The sequence below is a fragment of the Cheilinus undulatus genome, linkage group 10 (genome assembly GCF_018320785.1).
Source record: "Cheilinus undulatus linkage group 10, ASM1832078v1, whole genome shotgun sequence".
Taxonomy (NCBI): domain Eukaryota; kingdom Metazoa; phylum Chordata; class Actinopteri; order Labriformes; family Labridae; genus Cheilinus; species Cheilinus undulatus.
In genome coordinates, this window is record NC_054874.1 from 4,326,593 (window position 1) to 4,348,338 (window position 21,746).

A 21,746-nucleotide genomic window follows, 5' to 3' on the forward strand; every position below is an offset into this window, starting at 1 on the left:
AAGACTCATAACTTCTTGCTTTTTCATACGAAGGGAAATTAATTTTACTTTTAGAGCCACATCATGTTTCAAAAATCACTTCTCAGTACCCTTAGTAAACTAAAATTTGTTACTTTTTACTTTTATTTTAGTGGATTTGTTGACCAGTACTTTTACTTCTATTTGAGTAAATCTTCATCAAAGTAACTGATTTAACTTGAGTACAATATTCTGTACTGCCCACCCTGTTACACACATTCACAACGTAATTCTACGTTCATTTTCAAGCCTTTGCTGTCCGGTGTCTATGGAGTTTTGTCATCCCTGACTGTATCACCGCTAGGGGGCAGACTGTGCGGGTCGCCGCAGCTGCTGAAGTCTACATGAGGGACTGCTTCCGGTCTCACCCTCCTCTTTTTCTCTGCATCGGGTCGCAGCCATGGTATGAAATTATCACACGAATACGCTTTACAGAATCAAGCTTAATCTTTCAGATTAAAGACTCAATACCGCCTGCTTTTGAATCAGACATGTTTATAGGGTTGTAATCTATATAACGGTGATAGTATTAGCCATCTTTAGTTTGTTTAGATATTAGATATTGTCACTAAAACTTAACTGATGTGTCGGTGCTGTAATGACGCTGATAGCCGTTAGTCCACACATGCCGGCCTCGCTCCATGTTAAAAACACTTAACTTAAATGTCAATTATTGTACTCGTAGTGTAAAACGACAGTTCTAGTGCATTTATATTCTTCACCAGAGACTAAAATTTACGGTCTATTTTGGCACTAAAGTCACCCTTTTCATTCCTATGCTAATATGCTAGCCTGGTAGCTAACGTCTACTTCTCATCTTGGAAGCTAAGCTCACAGCAAGAGCGATAAACACTGACTTATGCCCATCTACTGATCAGTTAACATTGCGGTTTAAGTGATTATAGGCATTTATAGAGTTAAAGTTGGAGACAGATATTCGTTTTGCGAGCTAGTCTGAGAATAAGGCTAACGTTTAACCTCAGCAGTTCTTACATAAAAAAATCGTTGGCTGCTCAAAGTTGGTTTATTATCCTTGGAGATTGCGAGTTAATAACAGCATTAGCGAGTTTAGTGCGCTTGAAATATCTCAGGATGTCAAGTAACTTTTACTGTGTTTGTGCAGGTGAACGTCCCGAAGACCCGCAGGACTTACTGCAAGAAGTGCAAGAGGCACCAGCCTCACAAAGTTACCCAGTACAAGAAGGGGAAGGACTCCCTCTATGCTCAGGGTAAACAGTCACGATGCTGGGGTTGGTTATTCTGTGTTTGTGCCAAATGAGGCATGTCTCAGCTATAATTTTCCTCTGCAGGTAAGAGGAGATACGACAGGAAGCAGAGTGGGTACGGTGGTCAGACTAAGCCCATTTTCAGGAAGAAGGTATGTCTAGCTTTTTAGTGCTTTCTTTATTTTTTAATCACCCTAAATAATTCAACTTTGTGTGCATGGGATCCAGCCTTTGGTGTCCTGTCAGTTTCAACATATTACAGTCTTAAAATAAAAGCTGGGGCCTTAATTTACAAAATTGTAGAGGGTAACAGGCCTCTTTTTCTGGAGTCAGGCCTTTATTTGTATTTTTCACATAAAAGAATAATTGTTCATATGTTGATACAATTGAAATAACTTCATTACTAATAACCTAATAAAATATTTTAAGTCAGGTTATGTTACAACTTACTAAGATGATAAAATGTAGGCCTAAATATCCACTTTATTTTCTTGTAGGCCAAAAGATGATTTGAAAGAAACTAGTGTATGATAAATGAATGTAAACCCAGCTAACAGCGGTGTCTTTCGTACTCATATTTTTTAAGTGATAATAATGACCACCTCATCCTGTATACATTTTATATATAAGCTTTTACAGTGACACGCAACCCCCTTAATCTGTAAATGGATTTTGTTTATGTAAAATCAGTGCAACTTTGTGGGTCAGCAAGTTTGTGAGAAATCAGGCTGTTAGTTCATTTATTTTCTGTGTCTTCAGATCAGATGTGAGTCTGGCTTACTGCTGAAAGACATGTGCTTTGTGTTGTAGTGATAGTTGACATGCTGTATTAATCACTGACGGTACTAAAATGAGATGTACTGGTTCAAACTGCACGTAGCGTGAGGAGGAATAGACATAACAGCCCATCTATTTTTGAAGGGAAGCTCTGTTTTTCTGCCTTCCCATAATTAAACCGTTTTTACTGTCAGACTCATTCTGTCTATCTCTTGGTAAACTGTCCAGCATGCACTGCTCCTGTGTATTTCTGGGTTTGCTCCTGAGTTCTGAGAAAAGGATTTGATTGACCGAGCACTGTCACACGGGATAGTTTATACCATCGAGAAAAGCTGTGCTGTTTTAAACAGACTCGTGTCTGAAAACATTAAAAGCTGTTCTATTTCAAATGAGAACATACGGGAATTGTCCATATGAATGTAGATGCACTATGTGCCCAGCTGGAGCTTTTTACAAACAAACATGACTTAACTTCAGTAATAAACTTTGCAAGAAAGTCTCCTCTAACCACAGATATCTGGGTTATTGCTGCTCTGGGTCGATCCTTTCCCTGAATTTGGTCCTGGCCAGTCCATACCACAAATGCATGAACGATTGTTAAGCTCAGTCAGGACCTGAGAGTAGGTGATGGATGTGTACCTGGAATAAAAATGTGGCAAAAAGAATGATGTGCTTTTATTTTGAAGGACAAGCTTCATCCGCGTTGTTCATGTCAAGTCAAACTGCCTCTTATTCATTAAACATTTGGTTAGGATGTAAAATCGTAAGGTGTTGGGACAGACCTCTAGGTCAGATGATAACTTTGTCTATTAACTCAAACTCTCAAAATCTTAACAAAAAAATTCCCTGGGAAGTTCTGGAATTAAACAAAAAGGTTCTGGCCAATTCATAAACGTCCAAACTGCACAGTAATTTCCCTTGGAATTAATGAAGTATTTAAACATTCAAAATGTTTCACTTAAAGATATTTCTGCAGTTATCTCAGGAGTTTAACCTTGATTTTGGGGGGTGTAGAGAAAGATTTTTCTTGTTGCAACTTATTTTTGTTGCTGTGGTATCAAAATGGATTCAGAAAATTGTGATTTTTACCAGTGTCTCCTAATATCTTTACAGGCTAAGACTACAAAGAAAATTGTGTTGAGGCTGGAGTGTGTCGAGGCCAACTGCAGATCCAAGAGAATGCTGGCCATCAAGAGATGCAAGCACTTCGAGTTGGGTGGTGACAAGAAGAGAAAGGTAGGCGTTATTTGTCTTTTTCTTACATGTGCTTTCCCCATTTCTCTTTAAAGTTTGATGAGGTTTTTGAGATGTCTAAAGTTCATTTTGCCCTAAAAGCCTTTCTGGAGTTCCACAGTTAAATCTGGACTTCCTCAATGCAAACAAGACTTCCTGCAAGTTACTGAATCTAAATAGTGAATGAACACATCTTAGAAGTTTCATTTTTGTCAAGTTGTTATTAAACATTGGTCATTGAAATTATTAAAAAGGTGGTATTAATGATTTGGCATCTGAAAAAGGACACAAAAAATGAGATATGCTGAATGTAAGAAGGTTGAGCAACTCGTTACCAGAACACAACCACAAGTTGTACCTTTGTTTGGATTTTGTATTGAAGGGCAGAAACCTTTTTAGATTTGATCGAATCATCCCTCAAAAAATAAAATATAGAGGGGGGAGTTGAATGTTTAAGAGCAATAGATGGGAATAAGCTGATGAGTGTGAAACTAAATGAATCAAATATTGTAGACATGACAAGGACTTCACTTCCTCAGGATAGATATTTTATGGTGATGCTTTGCACGTTTATTTTGACTGAACAGTGTCAGTATTGGTATGAAATCATGGGTATACACAAGGGCTGCAATGGCGAATTGATTACATCTTCAATCGATGAATAAAAATGTAGGCAATGAGATGATGCATCAGTTCATTGTCATACAGTTATGGCGCCACTCACCATGGCTTCCTGTTTCTGTCAGCAGGTAGACAGTTGATTAATTTTACTTTCACTTAGCTCGCTTCTTCTCTGATTATCTGATGATAAACAGAAATCCTGAGGAAATTTTCATTGACCATTTCCCATGATGGAGACAAAATGCTGGCAAACTAAAACTAGATCTTTGTAGTCGAGAATCTGTTTTATTGACTGGATAAAAAACAACAATGGCAGTGGGCTGTTGGATATTCAAAATCGATGATAATTCCCCCACTGTCTTGTAATCCTGTCAAAATAAACACAAGAGGCTAGAGGAGCATTTATTTCAGTGACTGGGGATCAACACTAAGCACTTGGGAGTGAATGATCATATTGGTAGCCTTTTAAAGGCTAAGGCTGCATAAAGATGTTTGAAAACAGCCGTTTAATTTGTTAAATCTGTTGCTTTTCTATGACGAGTTTGTCAGAGGTAGTTGTAAAAGCATTAGTACAATGTTAAAGTCTCCCTTCATTCAAATCCTATAAAGTAGGCAGCTGTCATCAGTAAAATACTGAGGTGTCTGAGGAGTCTGGGGGGAAAAAACTTCAATACATTGTCAATCATTTGTTCTATGCTACTGTGGCCTATTAAATTTGATTTCATGCAGCAAAGCTCAACAATATTGAGTTTCTCTTCTAGTTTTTAAAATAACTATTATTAGATAGCTCTGGGATGTGTCTGTTTACAATAAAGGGATGGACATTTTAAAAAACACAAAGTAATCGAAAAATAATCAAGTTAATTACTAAATAATGTAGTTGCATCTCTCATATACACCGAGGTCAAAAATTAGTTTTGAAACGTTATAAAATACACTATGGTGCGTGTAAATAATGCTTAATTCTCAACTCATTTGCGGGCTGTTTCATATCTTTGTTAAATCACATCCACCTCACCTTCATGTCAGAGGCATCAGCCACTTTAATCTAGGATGTAGATTCTGATATTCAACCTAAAATGTAGTGGAGATTATAATGGGATTATATTTGCAGAGAAATATTGGTACTAAGTCTGTTAATGAAAATGCTCAAACTGGCGTTCTTATTGGCCTAAAACTTCATTTGTGCTCTATTTGTAGTAAGCGTTGGACTGCTTATGACACATAGATGGTTTCTGTCCATACTTGTTATTCCAGGGATTTGATATTAACCCCTTAAAGCCCGTTGTATCATATTTGATACATACTTTTATGTTACCTCTATCTAAACAATAAGATCAGTGAATTACTAAAAAAAAAAATCTGAATACAATCTGATAATTGATAAAAAAAAAATGCCCTCAAGTGGATTGTCAGTTACCAAAAACACATCGCATGAAATGAGATACAAAAAATATATTAAATTTTAGGGAAATTTGGATTTTTTGGATTTCAGTAGAAAGTGAAATAAACATTTCAGTTCCAAAAAATGAGAATTGTGTGGCTGTAATTTGTGTATTCAGGCTTTAAAGGGTTAAAACAGATTGATAGTTCTAAATCCTGACATGTAGTCACAAAACAATCTCAGGTAAAATTGTGAATTATCTAAAAGTAAGAGTTTTGAGTTTAAGATGGAGTCTGCTCTTAAAAGAGACAAACCATTTGCAGCTGACAAAGTGTGTAGCACGGGGTTTTGTTTTCCTTATTGGATGCAGCTAATTCCTCCACATCCATTTAAATTGAAGGTTTACTTGCATTATTTTAAACTTGGCCAAGCCATCATGTCTGAAAATGATATGATCTCTTAAAAACTTTATTTCTATACAAACAAAACTTCATAACCAACATTGTAGGTTGATATTTCTCTAATTTCCAGCAGCATTTAAAATGAACCTTCACTAGCTGTTTTCATGCTTTCTCTCCTGAAATTTTGTCACTGCCTCTGAATACTGCCTGTGTTGCTTGTTCCACATGCAGCAGGGCATTTTTAAGGGTTTTGTACATGTTTGAATATTGAATTAAATCTCTGCTTTGGTGTAATTTTGACCAGATTTTTCTCTGTTCTCTTACAGGGCCAGGTCATCCAGTTCTAAACTGTGGCTCAGTTTTCTGGAGGAAGTTGTCACAATTTTCAATAAATGTCTTGAAAAATATCCCAGAGTTCTGTGCTTCATTTTCTACAAACTGTCACATGTGCAAAGCTCAAGCTTGGGTCAGTTTTGAACTTTTTCAGTCTAGGTGGGTAAAGTCACAGCAAGAGTGCAAAATATTAAGTGGTTTATCCTATGTGTTGGGAAGAGTTGTGTGTGTACTGCAATAGTTGTATCTGGGTTAATTTAAGCTGGGTTACAGGGTTAATAAAATACTTTATTTTTGTAAATCCATAAGCAATTTTATCAAAGATGCCTCAGACATAAAACTTTACTATGAAAAGGCTTCCTTGTGTTTGACCGAGAGGTCTGTCCAGTGCAGCCCGAGAGAGCTTGAGTCACTGTTGATGGGAGTAACGGTCAGTAGAGCAGTTCCTGAAGGGCTGACCGATATAACCACGTCGCTGTTTGGAGTCTGAACACCTAATTCTTTGTACTGAGGCAGGATCTGGGTGACATTACACTGAGGGTTGCAGATCTTCCAGCCAGGGACCATTCTGATGAAGAACCCTCTTGGACCGCCGATCTCCTGTTTGTTCATCAGAGCAATAGCCAGTCTCTTCTGAAACAGCGGCCTCTCCCACACTTCAAAGCTGTCCTCCTGTAGGGTGAGACAAATTACATTCAGTTTTGGTGACTGAAGAAAGATTTTCAGGCAGCTTTAATGTCAAAAAATTGCCAAAACAGCATATACAGCCTGTTATACAAAAACTTATAATTACTATGGCAGAACGGTATCCTTGCTTGCCCAATGGATCCTGGCTTATGGCGATGATGCGTCTGTTCTGCAGCAGCTCCTTGGAGCGAGGACAAATGTCCCTCAGATCATTAGACATGAGCAGAGGGGCTGCCATGATGGCCCATAATGCCATCTGAGACTCCTGCTGGCTGTGACTCAGGCCAAAGTTTCCAATCACGAGCTAAAGAAATGGACCAGTGTCATGAATATGGAAATAAAAGCAATCAAAAATGCTGACAGAATGCAGTGCAAGAGCAGGCATAATAAGAAGTAATTTTTTATTACTTGAAAATGTTTTGACCCTTGTGTGGCCAATTAAGCCATCTGTGACTACGATAAAATCCCTGATAATGTAAACTGTACAGACTAGCAAAGTTATCCCAATCCTATCTGTGTCAGCAGCACATCTGTGATCACTGGTTGTTTGCCTTGTTTGAGGTCAAAAACAGAATTACAGAGCGGACTACAGTACCATATCAGGGTCGTTCCAGCCCCCGGGTCCAGCTGATGGGACGATAATGTCCTGATGATCAGCAGCCCAATTCAAGATGGACTTCACAGAGCTCCACGAGTCGTATACGTCATCAGAGTTCCGCCAGTGGTTGCACGTCTCACGGATGGCCGTGTAGTTGGGCTAAAGGCAGAGAAGGACTTTGCTGAAGTTAGTGAAATACATAAAGTGTGCTACCATTCGGAAATAGCTTTAAGTATTTATGCTTATTTCCAGAGTTTAAATAGTCGAATATATAGAAAATTAACTTTGTTTTTACACCATGGACTGGTCGTATTTCAATATCAGGGCTGACATATAGAGACAGACAACCAGGCATGCTCACATTCACACCTACAGCCAATTAGGTGGTGGAGAGAACCCATGCATGCATGGGGAGAACATGCAAACTGCACAGAAAGGTCCTGACCAGAAAGCAAATCAGGCACTTTTTTGCTATGAGGGAACAGCACTAATCCCTGCGGCACCGTGCAGCCCCTTATTCATACCTTTTAAATATATTTTGTTTCATCAGGGATTATAATGACAAAAACGTGAAACATATAACATACTTCCTTCATCATGTACCTGCATTTTAGCAAATAAAATGCCCAAATACTTGGTAACATTTGTCTGCCTGCATAGTAAACCACTTTTTCTAGAACGCTTTGGACAAAATTTTCAACCAATAATTCCATATTTTGAAGGAAGAATAGCATCTCTTTGGGAAGCAGTTTGGCTTAAAACTGCCTTAAAAAAAAATATATATATATCTATATATATCATAGTAGGAATTAGAGGAAATTGTGACTTAAATCTACCCATTGATAAACCAACCTTTTTCCCACATCTTACTGAAAAATGGAGGAAGGCATCATACTCTTACCTTATGGAAAGGCCACTCGTACAAAGGCCACTCACAGGAGTACAGGATACTTGCTCCAGTTTTGTTCAGTGCCTTTGACATTTTCATGTAACCTGAACAAACAAAACAAAAAGTTCTTACACAGAAATGAATACTGAGTCAATGGAGCAGATTACTTCACTGTGATATAATTAATGCTATGCAAAACTCATCTTACCAGATATACTGGTTTGAAAAAGCCTTTAAATTTGCTTGGAATGAATCGTATGACTTGGTATCAGTGGACACTTTTAAGAGGATGCAGATCTGTAGATGTTCTGCCTGACCTATGGGGGTTTAGGATTGTCGTCCATATTTACTTATTTATTTAATGTTTCTAGTATTCTATTATGCTTGTATGTATGCTTCCTTAGTCTTTTTCTGTAACTTTAATTGTGCTGCTGCCTGTCTTGGCCAGGACATTTGAAAAAGAAATTTTTCATCTCAGTGAGGTTTTTCTTGTTTAAATAAAGGTTAAATAAAGTATATATTTCTCTATTTACAATCCAATATCTCCTAATACTAAATATAAGCCATACTAACTGTACAAGTCAGATAAATGTCTTAATATGCTGACAGCAAAACCTCAGACCTGAATTGATTTTTAAATAGCTGCAAATTCAGCAGACAGAATTTACTTTCAAGATTAGTGAAATAAGATGAAGTGTCTGATTCAAGAGGCTACAGCAGGGGTCATCTACTACATTTGTACAAGGGCCAGCTTTTTTCTAAACGGGCACTTTAGGTCGAACTTTTAAATAAGTTAAATTTAATATTAAAATTGTCAATTTACGGATTTTTATTTTCTTTTGAATGCAATCTGCAATTTTTAGGCTCTAACAGTGAGATCAGTCGCTATACCGCAACCAGCCACAAGGGGGTGACTGAGATATTTAGCTGAATATTTCTGTGGCTGTTATGTTGTCTATCATTTGCTTTGATGCTAATATGTCATGTAGTAAAAATAAATTAAAATAAATTGAATAAATTAAAAACCCAAGCATGAAAACTGCACTCCCAAAACACCTGAAGCAGAAGGTTTCCATTGAGAACGGCAGTTTTTAATCAAGAATTGACTAATAGATGTGTGTTTAACATTCATTATATTTGTCAATGATGGCTGGCAGGTGGATTTCTAAAAAATGGATAAAACATAAAGTCATTCCTGATAAAAGTGTTTCAATCTCAATTATTTTGGGAGTCATTTTAATAACTGTGATGAGTTTAGAAAAAACACAATACAAGAATTGCCACAAAATATTTTTTTCTCTGCACATTTTGAATTTAATAATCCTCTAGGGGCCAGATGGGAAGATGCAGGGGGCCTGAAGTGGACCCTAGGCTGCCAGTTGATGCTCACTGGGCTGGAGTATATTTTGCTTTCATAACATCTCTTTACAAGAAATTCGGATCTTTTGTTTTTACCAGTGGCTCTCAATCAAAACAGGAGCAATAGAAGTCAGGTAGCGATGCTGCCCAGCTCTGTTGCTTTAAATTAGGGCTGGGAAATCAATCAAAAAATAAACTCAGTCGCAACACGGCCTGCTGCAATTTTCAAATCGCAAAAGGTGCAATATTTCTTTGACCCGACATTCGTGTCAAAATACTAGTTTTAAACTTTTTTTGCAGCAGAGATGTTATGCATGACATATCATGCAATCATTCAGGTGCCATTTTTTAAGAATAGTCCACAAAAAAATCCTACCTTCTTCATTTTTGTAGTTTTTTTCTTTTTAAATATAAGAATGACAAAACCCTTTAATGCAATAATTCATATTCAGTTTGCAATATGAGTCAAAATCATCAGAATTAGACACTTTTAAAGAATTGTTCAGCCCTTGTTTAGGAATAAAAGAAAGTTAAGGAATAATCACATATCAAATCGCATTTACAATATTGGGGGAAAAAATTGTAATTAGATTATTTCGCAAAATTGCTCAGCCCTACTATGAAATGCAAACAAAACTGCACTTGATAAGGTGTCTCACTAAACAGTACATCTTTTTTTTTGAATGCATTTCAAATAATGAGGGAGAAAAGCTGGTGAAAGTGACACTCCTAGTTCTTGCTGCATGATCCTTTCTTTGAAACACTCTGATGTAACATCCAGCGTCATTTCCTGTCTGTCGTCATGGCAGTGGTCATGACAAAACACCACATCATCACTACAAAATGTATTTCTTTGACTTTTAAAACAGCTGGAAATTTCTGATTTAATGTAAGTACTAAACCAAACATTCTTATAAAATAAAATGCAGACATTTCAGTGCACAATTCCTAGATATTTAATAACTTTTAACATCTTGAAATAAGACAATTTTCTGGCTTGTCAGGTGAATGTGTAGTTAGGTATTTCTCCTCAGGGTTTTAATGAATCCACTTAAAAAGATCTGAGTTTTCGCTGTGTGTAAGTCACACTTCAGGATTGAAAGTTTCACCTTCTCCCAGCAGTCTCCAGGGCATGAAGCAGCCATCAAACTTGAGCAGATCCACACCCCAGTCTGCAAAAGTCTGAGCATCTGTCTCATAATAACCCAGACTGCCGGGGTATCCAGCACAGGTGTTTTTCCCCACGTCTCCATAGATGCCCAGCTTCAGGCCTTTAGAATGAACCTTAAAACAAATTAAAGTCATTTATTTTGAATACAGAGTGACTGCAGATGTGTTCCAGGCAGGTTATGACTTAATACCAGTAGATGGCGATGTTGCACAAATTTAAAACTGATACTTTCTTTTACAGGACACAGGTCTGCCTAAGTGGGCTGAAAAAAAATCCTAGTTTCCTGGTGAACATCACTTTAAGCCTGTCACAGTGGTTTTCATATTAAGAGATCTCCTCTCCATTATCGCTGCAGCAGAGAGTCTGAACGACAGATTCCTCCCACCTAAGACAGTGTTAGCCCACATACTGTATCTCCCTCTGCTCCAGGTGCTGAATTTCCACTGGTATGAAATCGGAGACTTGGTTTTCACATCTGGTCTTTTCCCCTTCATTATGTAAATAATTGCAGGTCTGCTCAGGTGGAAGTATATGAATATGAAATGTGACTGTGTAATCACTTTTCCTTGAGTTATTTAACCAGGGATTTTCAAACTTTTTATTCCACAAGATTTCAGAACTTCGACGCATTGCACCACTGATTCACAAAAACTGCACCCTACTGAATCATGACTGCAGGAATAAGTCTTAAATCTGACAAAATTTACTATTAAATAACTTTTTGATGCAGCAAATAGCATTATAATAATTAGAAGAACAGGTATGCCCAAGTGCATGCTCTTGTTTTCTCCCTCCAGCTTAGAAAAAAATTAAAATGAAGTACATCTCACTTTCCTTCTGTCCATGTAAACTTCTTTCATGTGGTCAATGGAGGTGTTATGTTATTAAATCCTAAATTCACAGGCTCTTCTTTATACCTAGTACTCACATAGTCGGCCAGTTTCTTGATGCCCCCCGGGAACCTTTTGGGGTCTGCCTGCAGGCGGCCCTGGGCATCGCGATAACGGGAGGACCAGCAGTCATCAATGCAGACGTACTCGTAACCGGCCTCCTTCCAGCCCTCCTTCACCATCACATCTGCCATCTGCATGTACAGGCGCTCACTGCAAAGAGGGGCGACAAGAGAAGGCAGGCAGAGAGTGAAGTATGTATGTGTGAAGCAAAAAGATAAAGAGGCAAGATTTTCTGTCATATTTAGCTTTTGTTTCATGACTTAATCAACATACAGTCAAAAAAGACCAAATCCAAATGATGAGACAAGACAGAAATATGAATTAAAAACAAGCTTAGCTGCAGTTTTTTCATCTCTCCTTTACATAACACATTATCTTAAAAAAACATGCAATTCAAATGTTATTCCTCTCCTTCTAGGGACAAAAACAAATGCTATTCTTTTTTTGTATCACAGCAAGGAGGTTTCTGGTTCTCTTCCTAGTCAGGACCTTTCTGTGTGGGTTCTCCTGGTACTCCGGCTTCCTCTCACCCCCAGAGACAGGCTTGTTAGGTTAATTGGTGACTCTAAATTGCCCGTAGTTGTGAGTGTAAGCGTGCCTGGATGTTTGTCTCTGTATGTCAGCCCTGTGATTGACCGGTGATCAGTCCAGGGTGAACCCCACCACTCAGCCAATGACAGTCGGGATAAGCTCTAGCCCTCCAAAACTCCAAATGTGATAAGCAGTGTAGAAAATGGATGGATGGTAAAATGCACCTTGCAGTGCAGCCAAAGTAGCGCACTTTTTGATTAATTAATTTAATCAATCATCAGATTACTGATAACTGGCCAAATGCCAAATATCGGCCTCAATAATGATCCAGGCCAATAATTGTTTCACCCCTAATTCTAGCTTCTCACAGTCATGAAAGCAAGATAACCCTGATTACCCTGTGCTTTTTTTTCCCCATCGTTTCGTTTTTTTCATGTGGTTTGCTTTAGTGTTTGTTGTGACATTTTGGCCATTATTATTATTTTTTATTTGTTGGTATTAAAAGTCATTTTTATACAAAGATGTTTTTTTAATGTATTCATTTCTATTTATTGTTTGTTTTTCAAATTGTGAAGAGTTTTTATGTTTAATAAATACATGTAATGCAAGTTCTGTAAAATAAATGAGTAATTGTGTTTGGTTATCATTACCTGAAAACACATTAAATTAGTTCAACTATGGTTTTTTTTGCCATAATTGAGCAGCCCTTGTGTATATCAGTATCAGCTAAAATAAGTTTGGAAACATTCTAAATAAGCTAAATCCAAGATCATGCATCCCTATTTTCCAGGAATTTTTGTCCACTATTTTAAAGTTATTTTATATACTCTAAGCCAGGGGCTCTCAAACTCTTCAGCCTGTGACCCCATGGATAAAGCTGCCAGAGACTGGGGAATCCCAGTGTACCTGAAGGTGGATTTTAAGCATAGTTGAACACAACCATGCAAATTCAAGAACAGTGATGTCTAGATTCACATTTTCAGCATTTTTAAAAACACAACTCTGATTCTAGCATGAATAGGCTATGTTTTTATTTACATTTAACTAGTTTTATGCATATATTTTTCAAAGAAATGGGTAACACATATCATTTAAAATAATTTAAAAAATATTCTTTGTTTTTTGAAAGGAATCTGCAACCCCTCTCAAAACACATCCATCTGGCAGGTTAGTAGACAGCGTTTGGGAAAGGGCAGAGCCTTTGAAAAAACACTCAGAGGGTGTTTGGATGACCGTTCTGTCTGTCACATCTTTACAGGTCAATCAGAGCAACAAAACACGTGACATAGCCACTACCAAGATGCGCCCCTGCCGAGGAGTAAACTCCACATAGAACTGCATAACGCAAACCATGGGGACTGTAGACATGTACAGTACAGTACACGACTTTCATCGTTGTTGAAAAGCAAACAACTCACTGCTGTTCTTTGTTCTTCTTTTAACTAAGAAATGTTGTCAAGTTCTGATAAAATTTACGCTTTAGCAGCATCCACGCTAATGTCTTCTCCCATAATTGCACCAGCCTCTTGTTGCTGCTTGCTTACATCACGACTCCGCCACGCCCGAAAGTACTGCCCCTCGTTGCTGATTGGTCCTGTCACTAACCAGGCCCAAACGCAAGATGGATTCGCCAGTGAGAAACTTGAAAACGGGCGTATCCATCTGCTTTGCGAGGTTATCCCAGTGCCCCATGACCCCCAAGGGGGTCTCAACCCTCAGGTTGAGAACCACTTCCTTTAAGCACCTTATTTCTAAATTCTCATTTTGGTTATTTAAACTACTGTATACAAAATAAACAACTTTTTTGCCCTAGCCTTGAGACCCCTCAGTGCTTGGGGCCCATGGGCTATGGCAAATACGTCCCTTAACCTGATGGTAAAACCACATACACTCAGTCCCAAATGTTACCTCCATAAATACTTAGAACTGTTTTTGCTTGTGAAATATACATCTTTATACTGATGTAGCATGTTATAATACCAGTGTAATATTTCTTCTATACCAGTACAATCTTTTCTTTTCTTCCAGTGAAATATCTTTTTAATACCTGTGCAACATATATTTCTTATAACAGTGTAATAAATATGTTTCTGTATTCTTCTGGCTAAAGTCAATGTCTATTAGTGCATATAGCACAAGCTTGTGCTTGAATGTTTTTTCTTTCCTGTTGTTGTGAAGGAGTGAATGAGGTGCACTTCAAAGTGAAAGCATTTCCTTCTCTCGTTGTACTTCACATAATAACCAGGGCTTTCTTTTCTAGTCTATTCTATGCCTGTTTTATTGTGTTTTTGTTCACCAGTCTGTCAGAATGAGCTGCTATAATATCACCTTCCCCTGACAGCTCTCCAGCTTCTTACCTGATGCAGTTGTCGGGGTCCTTCTCACAGTCGATATTACACATGAACCTCTCCCAGTGCAGCCAGCCCATTGTGGGTTTGAGCGCCAGACCATTGTCCAGAGCTTCAGCAGCACGAGGCAGTGCAACTACGAGCGCGAGGAGGAACAAGTGTCTTAACATTTTTCATCGCACAACAATGGCAAAACGCGGTTGTGTTTACAGTTTGAATCTATTTCCTCGTGCAGAACGTCTTCAGCCCGCCCCTTCGTGTGATTGACGTCAGCATGGGCCAATAAAATTGAAACGCGTCTTTCACCGTCCAATAGCGCCTCATCTTTGTATCCGTGTTACGGACGAGGAAGTGTGGAGGTCCGCTGCTCTCTGGGTGAAATGAAAGGATGGGAAGTCAGCTGACGTGATATGGCAAGTAATAAAAAGGCTTGTGATTCTCCTAAACAACAAAAATGATAATTAAAAATAAAATGGTTGGTTCAGTAAAGACCTGACGTCAGGAGGCATTAAAAACAACACTATGACAAAATAGTTTCTTTTAACGAAACTCTTCACGGTTTTTTTGATACGTGACCACCATACAAATATACAAAAACATTACAATATTTACAGTTCACCCGTATACAATATATACACTATATACACATGTACACATATACTCGGATTACTTGTTGAATCTGATTAAGTCTCCGCTTACCTGAGAAATACAGCCAATCACTGCTCAGGGTCAATCAGCTCCCTGAAATTACTTCTCTGACCAGTCTATAACAGGAGCAGGTGAGCCAGCTGTTCCTCCCATTGAACCTCAAGTGTGATCTTAACGTTATTATCATCTAAATTTTACAAAGAATGAAAAGTTGGTTCATCCTCACAGCCAGCTTGAAATAGTGAAATGAAACACAACTGACCTCCTACCTGTGCACACCTGTGCCTTTACACACAGACAGGAAGAGAGCAGCAGAAACCCAACTTTTTAAAGATATGTTTTGGACTTTTGATGCCTCTATGTAGAGAGGAGGAGAGCGGAAGGAAACAGGGATGAGACACCCATGCACATGGTTGGCCTGGGAGATCTGTGCCCCACAAACCTCATTTTATCTCCTGCTCTAAGGCAGTGGTTCTCAACATTGGGGTTGGGACCCCTTGGGAGTCACGAAACACTGATAGGGGGTCTCCAGATGCCCTAAAAAACTAAGTATATTTTCTGAATGACATTGCTATCACAATTTTGACAAATTTTGCCATTTAACACCAGTTTTAAACTCTTCCACTACTTTTTTTCCTGCCCGTTTTCTTTTAAACCAATTCTTATCAATTAAGCTTAATGTTGCCTCTGTTGACCCATTATTGCTACTATTAACTCCTTTTTACCACTTTTATGCCCATTTTCCCCATTTTAACCACATTTGACCATTTGATATGCCCCATTTTTACTAGTTTAACTAATTGTTGCCAATATCTGCCTATTTTTTCTTTCTCAGTTAACCCTATTTGCAAGTCTTTTTTAAATTCGTTTTCATCCCGTTTCACCAAATTTCCTGCCATTTTTGCCCATTTAAAGCCATTTCAGCCACTATTTTACTCCCTTTTACCTATATTTATGCCTGCTTTTGCCACTTTAACACATTTTTGCCATGTTTTTTCTATAATTTCTAATTTTTGCCACTTTAACCCATTTCGGCTACTTTTAAAATCCAGTGTCACCAACTTTTCCACCATTTTTTTTGCCATTATTGACCCTTTGTAGCAATTGTAAACCAATTTTTATTACTATTATTATTTTATAAACAAAGGGGATTTACATTTACATTTAAAAAGGTTATTTACCACTCAAAAAACTTTTTTCTTTGATAAGAGTGGTTATTTTTCCAGGTTAGATATGAAACATGGATATCACAGCTTAACTTTAAAATGCCAGTTTGGCTGGGTGCCAGAAAGCTCTCCCATTTATCCCCCTTCATGGACGGCCTTGTCTGCACATGCTTATTCTTAATTGTACATGGCTGTGTTCAACCACCTGCAGGTACAGTGGGGGTCCCCGGTCTCTGGCACCTTTATTTTGGGGGTCGCAGTCTGTAAAGGTTGAGAAACACTGATCTAAGGTATCTCAGTTTACCAGAGGATAGTGCAAATCAAACTGCAGACTTTTGCTAATATTTTTAGCATGTGCATCAGTTATGCAGAAATGATGTCGTTCCTGATGTGCTTTAAAAGGCCCATCAAAATTTGGATCAGAATTATTCACATTTTTGTGCCTTTTACTCGCATTGTCCTTGATATGCAAAGGCCTTTTATTTGAGATTTTAAGGGATTATCAGTGAGCATCTTGAGTCAGGTTAAAGCAGTGGTTTTCTAACTTTTTTTTGTCCAAGGCACCTAAGGTTAAACCAAAATCTCAAGGCACACTGTATTTAAATTGATACAAAATGGACTTTTTAAATAAAACAGTCGAGGTGGCCTATAAGGGGAGATAAAGAGGAGAGCTTTCTGGGGCCCAGCCAACTGGGGGATCATGGAGATGGCAAAAGTGGGCAAAAGGTGGCAAAAAAAGGGTTAAAAGTGATGAAAAAACATGGCAAAATTGGGCAAAAAGTGGCAAAACAAAGTCAGAAATGGGCCAAACAATGGGTTGAAATGGCAAAAACTTGTTGAAAGTGTCAAAATAGTGGCAAAAATGGGTTACAAGTGGTATAAAGGGTTAAATGTTATTAAAAGTTGGTTGAAACGGGATAAAAGGGATAAAAAAGGGATAAAAAAAGGGCAAATAAGTGGTCAAACAAAAGCAAAAGTGGGCAAAACTTGGCAAAAGGTGGCAAAATAGATCACAAGTGGCAGTAGCAAAATGGGTCAAAAGTATTATTCAGAAGTGGCAAAAATGCTAAAAAAAAAAGGGCAGCAAAACAGTCTAAGGTACCAAAAGAATTGGCAAAAAAAAAATGGGTAGAGAATATTTTAACTTAGTTAGAAATAGCATGAATTAATGATTTTATCACCAATTTCAACCCAATAATATCATACCATGCTTTTCAGCTCTTAATGAGGTAACTGTTAGCCAGGATGCTAGCACCAATGCTGCTGATCCAACACACATACACTGATATCATCAATAAATCCCTACTGGGGAGGTCCCATTCTCCGGGGTTTTTCAGGGGTCCACCCAGATCCATGGGCAGGCCTAGTTACAGTACTTGCCATAAAGTTGTAGTATTAATTTATTGTACAAATCTCACGGCACACTTAGACTTGCCTTAAGGCACACTGGTGTGCCTTGCCACACCATTTGAGAACCACTTGGTTAAAGTCAGGTTTCTATACTTAACTTTGATGGAAAACTTGCATAAAACAGTTTCAAACTCTCACCAAGAAAGACATAAAATTGCCCGATTAAGTTCAGTGTTCCCCGTGGAGCCTGGCTAGTCAAAAATGCCACACACACTATCATTATTAATATATTACTATGTGCATATCGACAAAGCTTCATGCTGTTTATACTCTGCAGAATCAAGACACTAATTTGTCTGCTGCAGACGTTAAATGGATTACAGAAAGGTTTCCTAATTCAGACGCCCCGCTACAGAAACAAATTAATGGTAGCTGTTTTTCCTCAGAGATGTTCTTACATGCAGAGAGAGTGATGAGTTTTGCATTTATTGTTATGCTCTGTCTTTTTGTTGAAATTTAAGTAGGCAGATAAAAATTGTTCTTTGGAAATCAAATCATGGTTGCAAGAACAAAAGAAGAAAGGATGTGAAACTTTGACATTGTTTGCATCAATCCTAGTGAGAGCTTCCTGTAATCTCTCACTGAGAAGAGCCAATGGAAACGAGGCAGCATTCATGCGCTGGCAAAAGCCCAGATTATGACAATAATCCTCATCCCCAGTGTTGGCTGTATGTAAAAAAAGGAGCATTAATGAACACAAAACCTGACCTTTCAGAAAATGTCAAGGGTGCCCATTTCAACCCTAAACATTATCAGAGGCTTCACCGAGGGACAGGCCTGATACAAACAATTTGTCACTTGCTATAGTTCATATCAGTGCCAGTGAGCAAAGACGCCCAGGCTCTAAATGTCAGATTTCAATTTGACTCAACCCCCCCCTGCTGATGGATGGACCGGTCCAGCTCCCTTGAATACATAGTTTTCTCTTTCCTGAACCACCTTAATGATAGGCACACTTGTTGTTGCTGTATGGAGGAGCAGCATGCCAGCATTGTGTACAGTGGTTATTTGAGATTGTTGACAGATGGGTGATCCATGCTTTCTTCCTGGGTTACGGCTCCCCAGAGCTTTGACACCAATCCATCACGTCCCTTTCTTTACACGGTGTCACGTAATTGAAGAGGCTGTCATCGCTGACTTATGTCTGCAACTTTGTTATGAAGTGCGTGGAGATAAAATAAGGCTTTGTTATTGTGTGCCTTCTTGACATGCAGTCTTATTATGGTATTGATCTATGGGGACAGGTGGCAGCAGGAGCAAATGTCGGCAGAAAGTTGGGTCTCCACAGATACATCACATAATGCTATATGTTTCACTTAGCCGGACTGGAAAATCATTTATTGGCTTCTATTTAGCTGCTTGAGTTGTTTACTTGACTAACACAGTGAAGAGGGCTACATGTGCTAATGCTACTTTAATTAGGCCTGTGAGAAATTACTTTACATAATAAGTTTGTAGGATAAAGTACATTACATATGAAGCTTTGTAATGATTTTAAATAATCTTTTAAAAATTCTTTGTAGCCTTTACTTCACAGGACAGCTATAGTGAAAGAAAATATGACAAACCCAGAGAATTGGCCCTGATAAACCCAGAGAATGAGCCCCTGATAAACCCAGAGCATGGACCCCTGATAAACCCAGAGAATGAGCCCCTGATAAACCCAGAGAATGAGCCCCTGATAAACCCAGAGAATGAGCCCCTGATAAACCCAGAGAATGGGCCCCTGATAAACCCAGAGAATGGGCCCCTGATAAACCCAGAGAATGAGCCCCTGATAAACCCAGAGAATGGGCCCCTGATAAACCCAGAGAATGAGCCCCTGATAAACCCAGAGAATGGGCCCCTGATAAACCCAGAGAATGAGCCCCTGATAAACCCAGAGAATGGGCCCCTGATAAACCCAGAGAATGGGCCCCTGATAAACCCAGAGAATGGGCCCCTGATAAACCCAGAGAATGAGCCCCTGATAAACCCAGAGAATGAGCCCCTGATAAACCCAGAGAATGGGCCCCTGATAAACTCAGAGAATGGGCCCCTGATAAACCCAGAGAATGGGCCCCTGATAAACCCAGAGAATGGGCCCCTGATAAACTCAGAAAATGGGCTCCTGATAAACCCAGAGAGTGGGCCCCTGATTAACTCAGAGAATGGACCCCTGATAAACCCAGAGAATGGACCCCTGATAAACCTAGAGAATAGACCCCTGATAAACCCAGAGAGTGGGCTCCTGATAAACCCAGAGAATGGGCGCCTGATAAACCTAGAGAATGGGCCCCTGATAAACCCAGGGAATGGGCCCCTAATGAACCCAGAGAATGGGCCCCTGATAAACCCAGAGAATGGGCGCCTGATAAACCTAGAGAATGGGCCCCTGATAAACCCAGAGAATGGGCCCCTAATGAACCCAGAGAATGGGCCCCTGATAAACCCAGAGAATGGGCCCCTAATAAACCCAGAGAATAGACCCCTGATAAACCCAGAGAGTGGGCTCCTGATAAACCCAGAGAATGGGCGCCTGATAAACCTAGAGAATGGGCCCCTGATAAACCCAGAGAATGGGCCCCTGATAAACCCAGAGAATGGGCTCCTGATAAACCCAGAGAATGGGCCCCTGATAAACCCAGAGAATGGGCCCCTAATGAACCCAGAGAATGGGCCCCTGATAAACTCAGAGAATGGGCCCCTGATAAACTCGGAGAATGGGCTCCTGATAAACCCAGAGAATGGGCCCCTGATAAACCCAGAGAATGGGCTCCTGATAAACCCAGAGAATGGGCCCCTGATAAACCCAGAGAATGGGCCCCTGATAAACCAAGAGAAATAAATAATCATATTAATGCTTTCTGGTTAATTCTGCCTCATTTCTCAGCCAGGAGAGGACAGGAAACACGAGCAGAGAGAAGATGACTGACATGTTACAAATCAGACATATTGGTATTTGTCTTAAACACCAGCAGATGCTCTTTTATGAACTTATGATTCAGCATTTAGTCCAACTTTTAATTTCAGATATCTGTAATTACATTGTGACTGGTAAGAATGAACCATTAAGTTGTGTGATGATTCAAAACTTATCTTTAATTAAATTCTCAACGGTTCATTCTTACCGGTCAAAATGTAATTAGAAAGTCATAAATGTATTACGCACAGCTTTAATGTGAATACCCTCAATCTTATACGCCACATTAAAGCCAACTGTTGTTGATGCCGTATTATGGAAGTGCTTCTGTTATTTCATTTTGTTTTTATAGATGCTCGCAGCTGGAGAGCATTTAGTGCAAAAGACCAATTTCTCTGTTCTTTGTGGATTAGATTAGATCTTTGTCGACTCACAGAAGGAGGCCAGAGTGTTTTGGATCAACAATACGTCTTCTGTTTTCAAACTGATTTAGAGAAGAAAACAGCATTATGTGTTTAACATGTTCATCTGAGTTTCCTCACTGATACTGCCTGTTATAAAATTAATGCTCATTATATTTGACACATGGAAATATTAATCAATTCATAGAATTAAAAGGGAACAATTTATACTGAGACAAATCATCCTTATTAGATCAGCATTAGTGTCATCAATATGTATGTCGAACCAAAAACTTAAAAAAGATAAACATGCAGGCTGTTAGGAATGCAAACTGGGTAGTGATGTCAAATGGTTGCATTGCTCTTCCCCTTTACATATTGTCAGTTGTACACAGCTCCCTCTATTACAGCTCATTCCTGACATCCTCATCACTGGTGAAATATATATATTTAAAAAATACACTATAAAAGTACCCTCTTGGCTGTCTCTATCATGGATAAACATGATACATATTTCTGAAGGAAGAAACATAGAATAGGGATGCCTGCCAATTGGTTAAATTTGATTATTTTTTAGTTGGAACCAGAATTACTTGTCAGTTAAAAAAACTATTAACATTAAAAGATAATAATTTCAGGCCCAAAATCCTGGTTAAACAATCTGTCTGAAAAGTAACACTGCCGCTTGCC

The 21,746-nt window shown here is 38.8% G+C and overlaps 2 protein-coding genes across 2 annotated transcripts; one reads left to right on the top strand and one right to left on the bottom strand.

Moving 5' to 3' along the window:
* The first annotated feature begins 317 nt into the window (after positions 1-317).
* rpl36a (ribosomal protein L36A) lies at positions 318-6,067 on the top strand. The gene is made up of 5 exons (XM_041797999.1): positions 318-421; positions 1,142-1,247; positions 1,329-1,396; positions 3,135-3,257; positions 5,987-6,067. The coding sequence occupies exons 1-5, from the start codon at positions 419-421 to the stop codon at positions 6,005-6,007; spliced, it is 321 nt and encodes a 106-aa protein (XP_041653933.1). The 5' UTR covers positions 318-418; the 3' UTR covers positions 6,008-6,067.
* A 60-nt stretch (positions 6,068-6,127) lies between these two features.
* gla (galactosidase, alpha) lies at positions 6,128-14,765 on the bottom strand. Its single transcript, XM_041797998.1, has 7 exons — positions 14,539-14,765; positions 11,626-11,800; positions 10,636-10,810; positions 8,180-8,271; positions 7,276-7,437; positions 6,787-6,984; positions 6,128-6,665 (listed from the first exon to the last, which is right to left on the bottom strand). The coding sequence occupies exons 1-7, from the start codon at positions 14,697-14,699 to the stop codon at positions 6,339-6,341; spliced, it is 1,290 nt and encodes a 429-aa protein (XP_041653932.1). The 5' UTR covers positions 14,700-14,765; the 3' UTR covers positions 6,128-6,338.
* Positions 14,766-21,746: the final 6,981 nt, after the last annotated feature.

What these genes read in the sequence shown, in the direction of transcription:
- rpl36a (XM_041797999.1), top strand. An exon ending in AGCCCATTTTCAGGAAGAAG is followed by an intron (nt 1,397 to 3,134) that starts GTATGTCTAGCT and finishes ATATCTTTACAG; the next exon opens with GCTAAGACTACAAAGAAAAT. An exon ending in GTGGTGACAAGAAGAGAAAG is followed by an intron (nt 3,258 to 5,986) that starts GTAGGCGTTATT and finishes GTTCTCTTACAG; the next exon opens with GGCCAGGTCATCCAGTTCTA.
- gla (XM_041797998.1), bottom strand. Translation starts at nt 14,699, where the DNA reads ATGTTAAGACACTTGTTCCTCCTCGCGCTCGTAGTTGCACTGCCTCGT. An exon ending in ACGAGTGGCCTTTCCATAAG is followed by an intron (nt 7,438 to 8,179) that starts GTAAGAGTATGA and finishes CTCTGCCTTTAG; the next exon opens with CCCAACTACACGGCCATCCG. An exon ending in GCTGGAACGACCCTGATATG is followed by an intron (nt 6,985 to 7,275) that starts GTACTGTAGTCC and finishes CCATTTCTTTAG; the next exon opens with CTCGTGATTGGAAACTTTGG.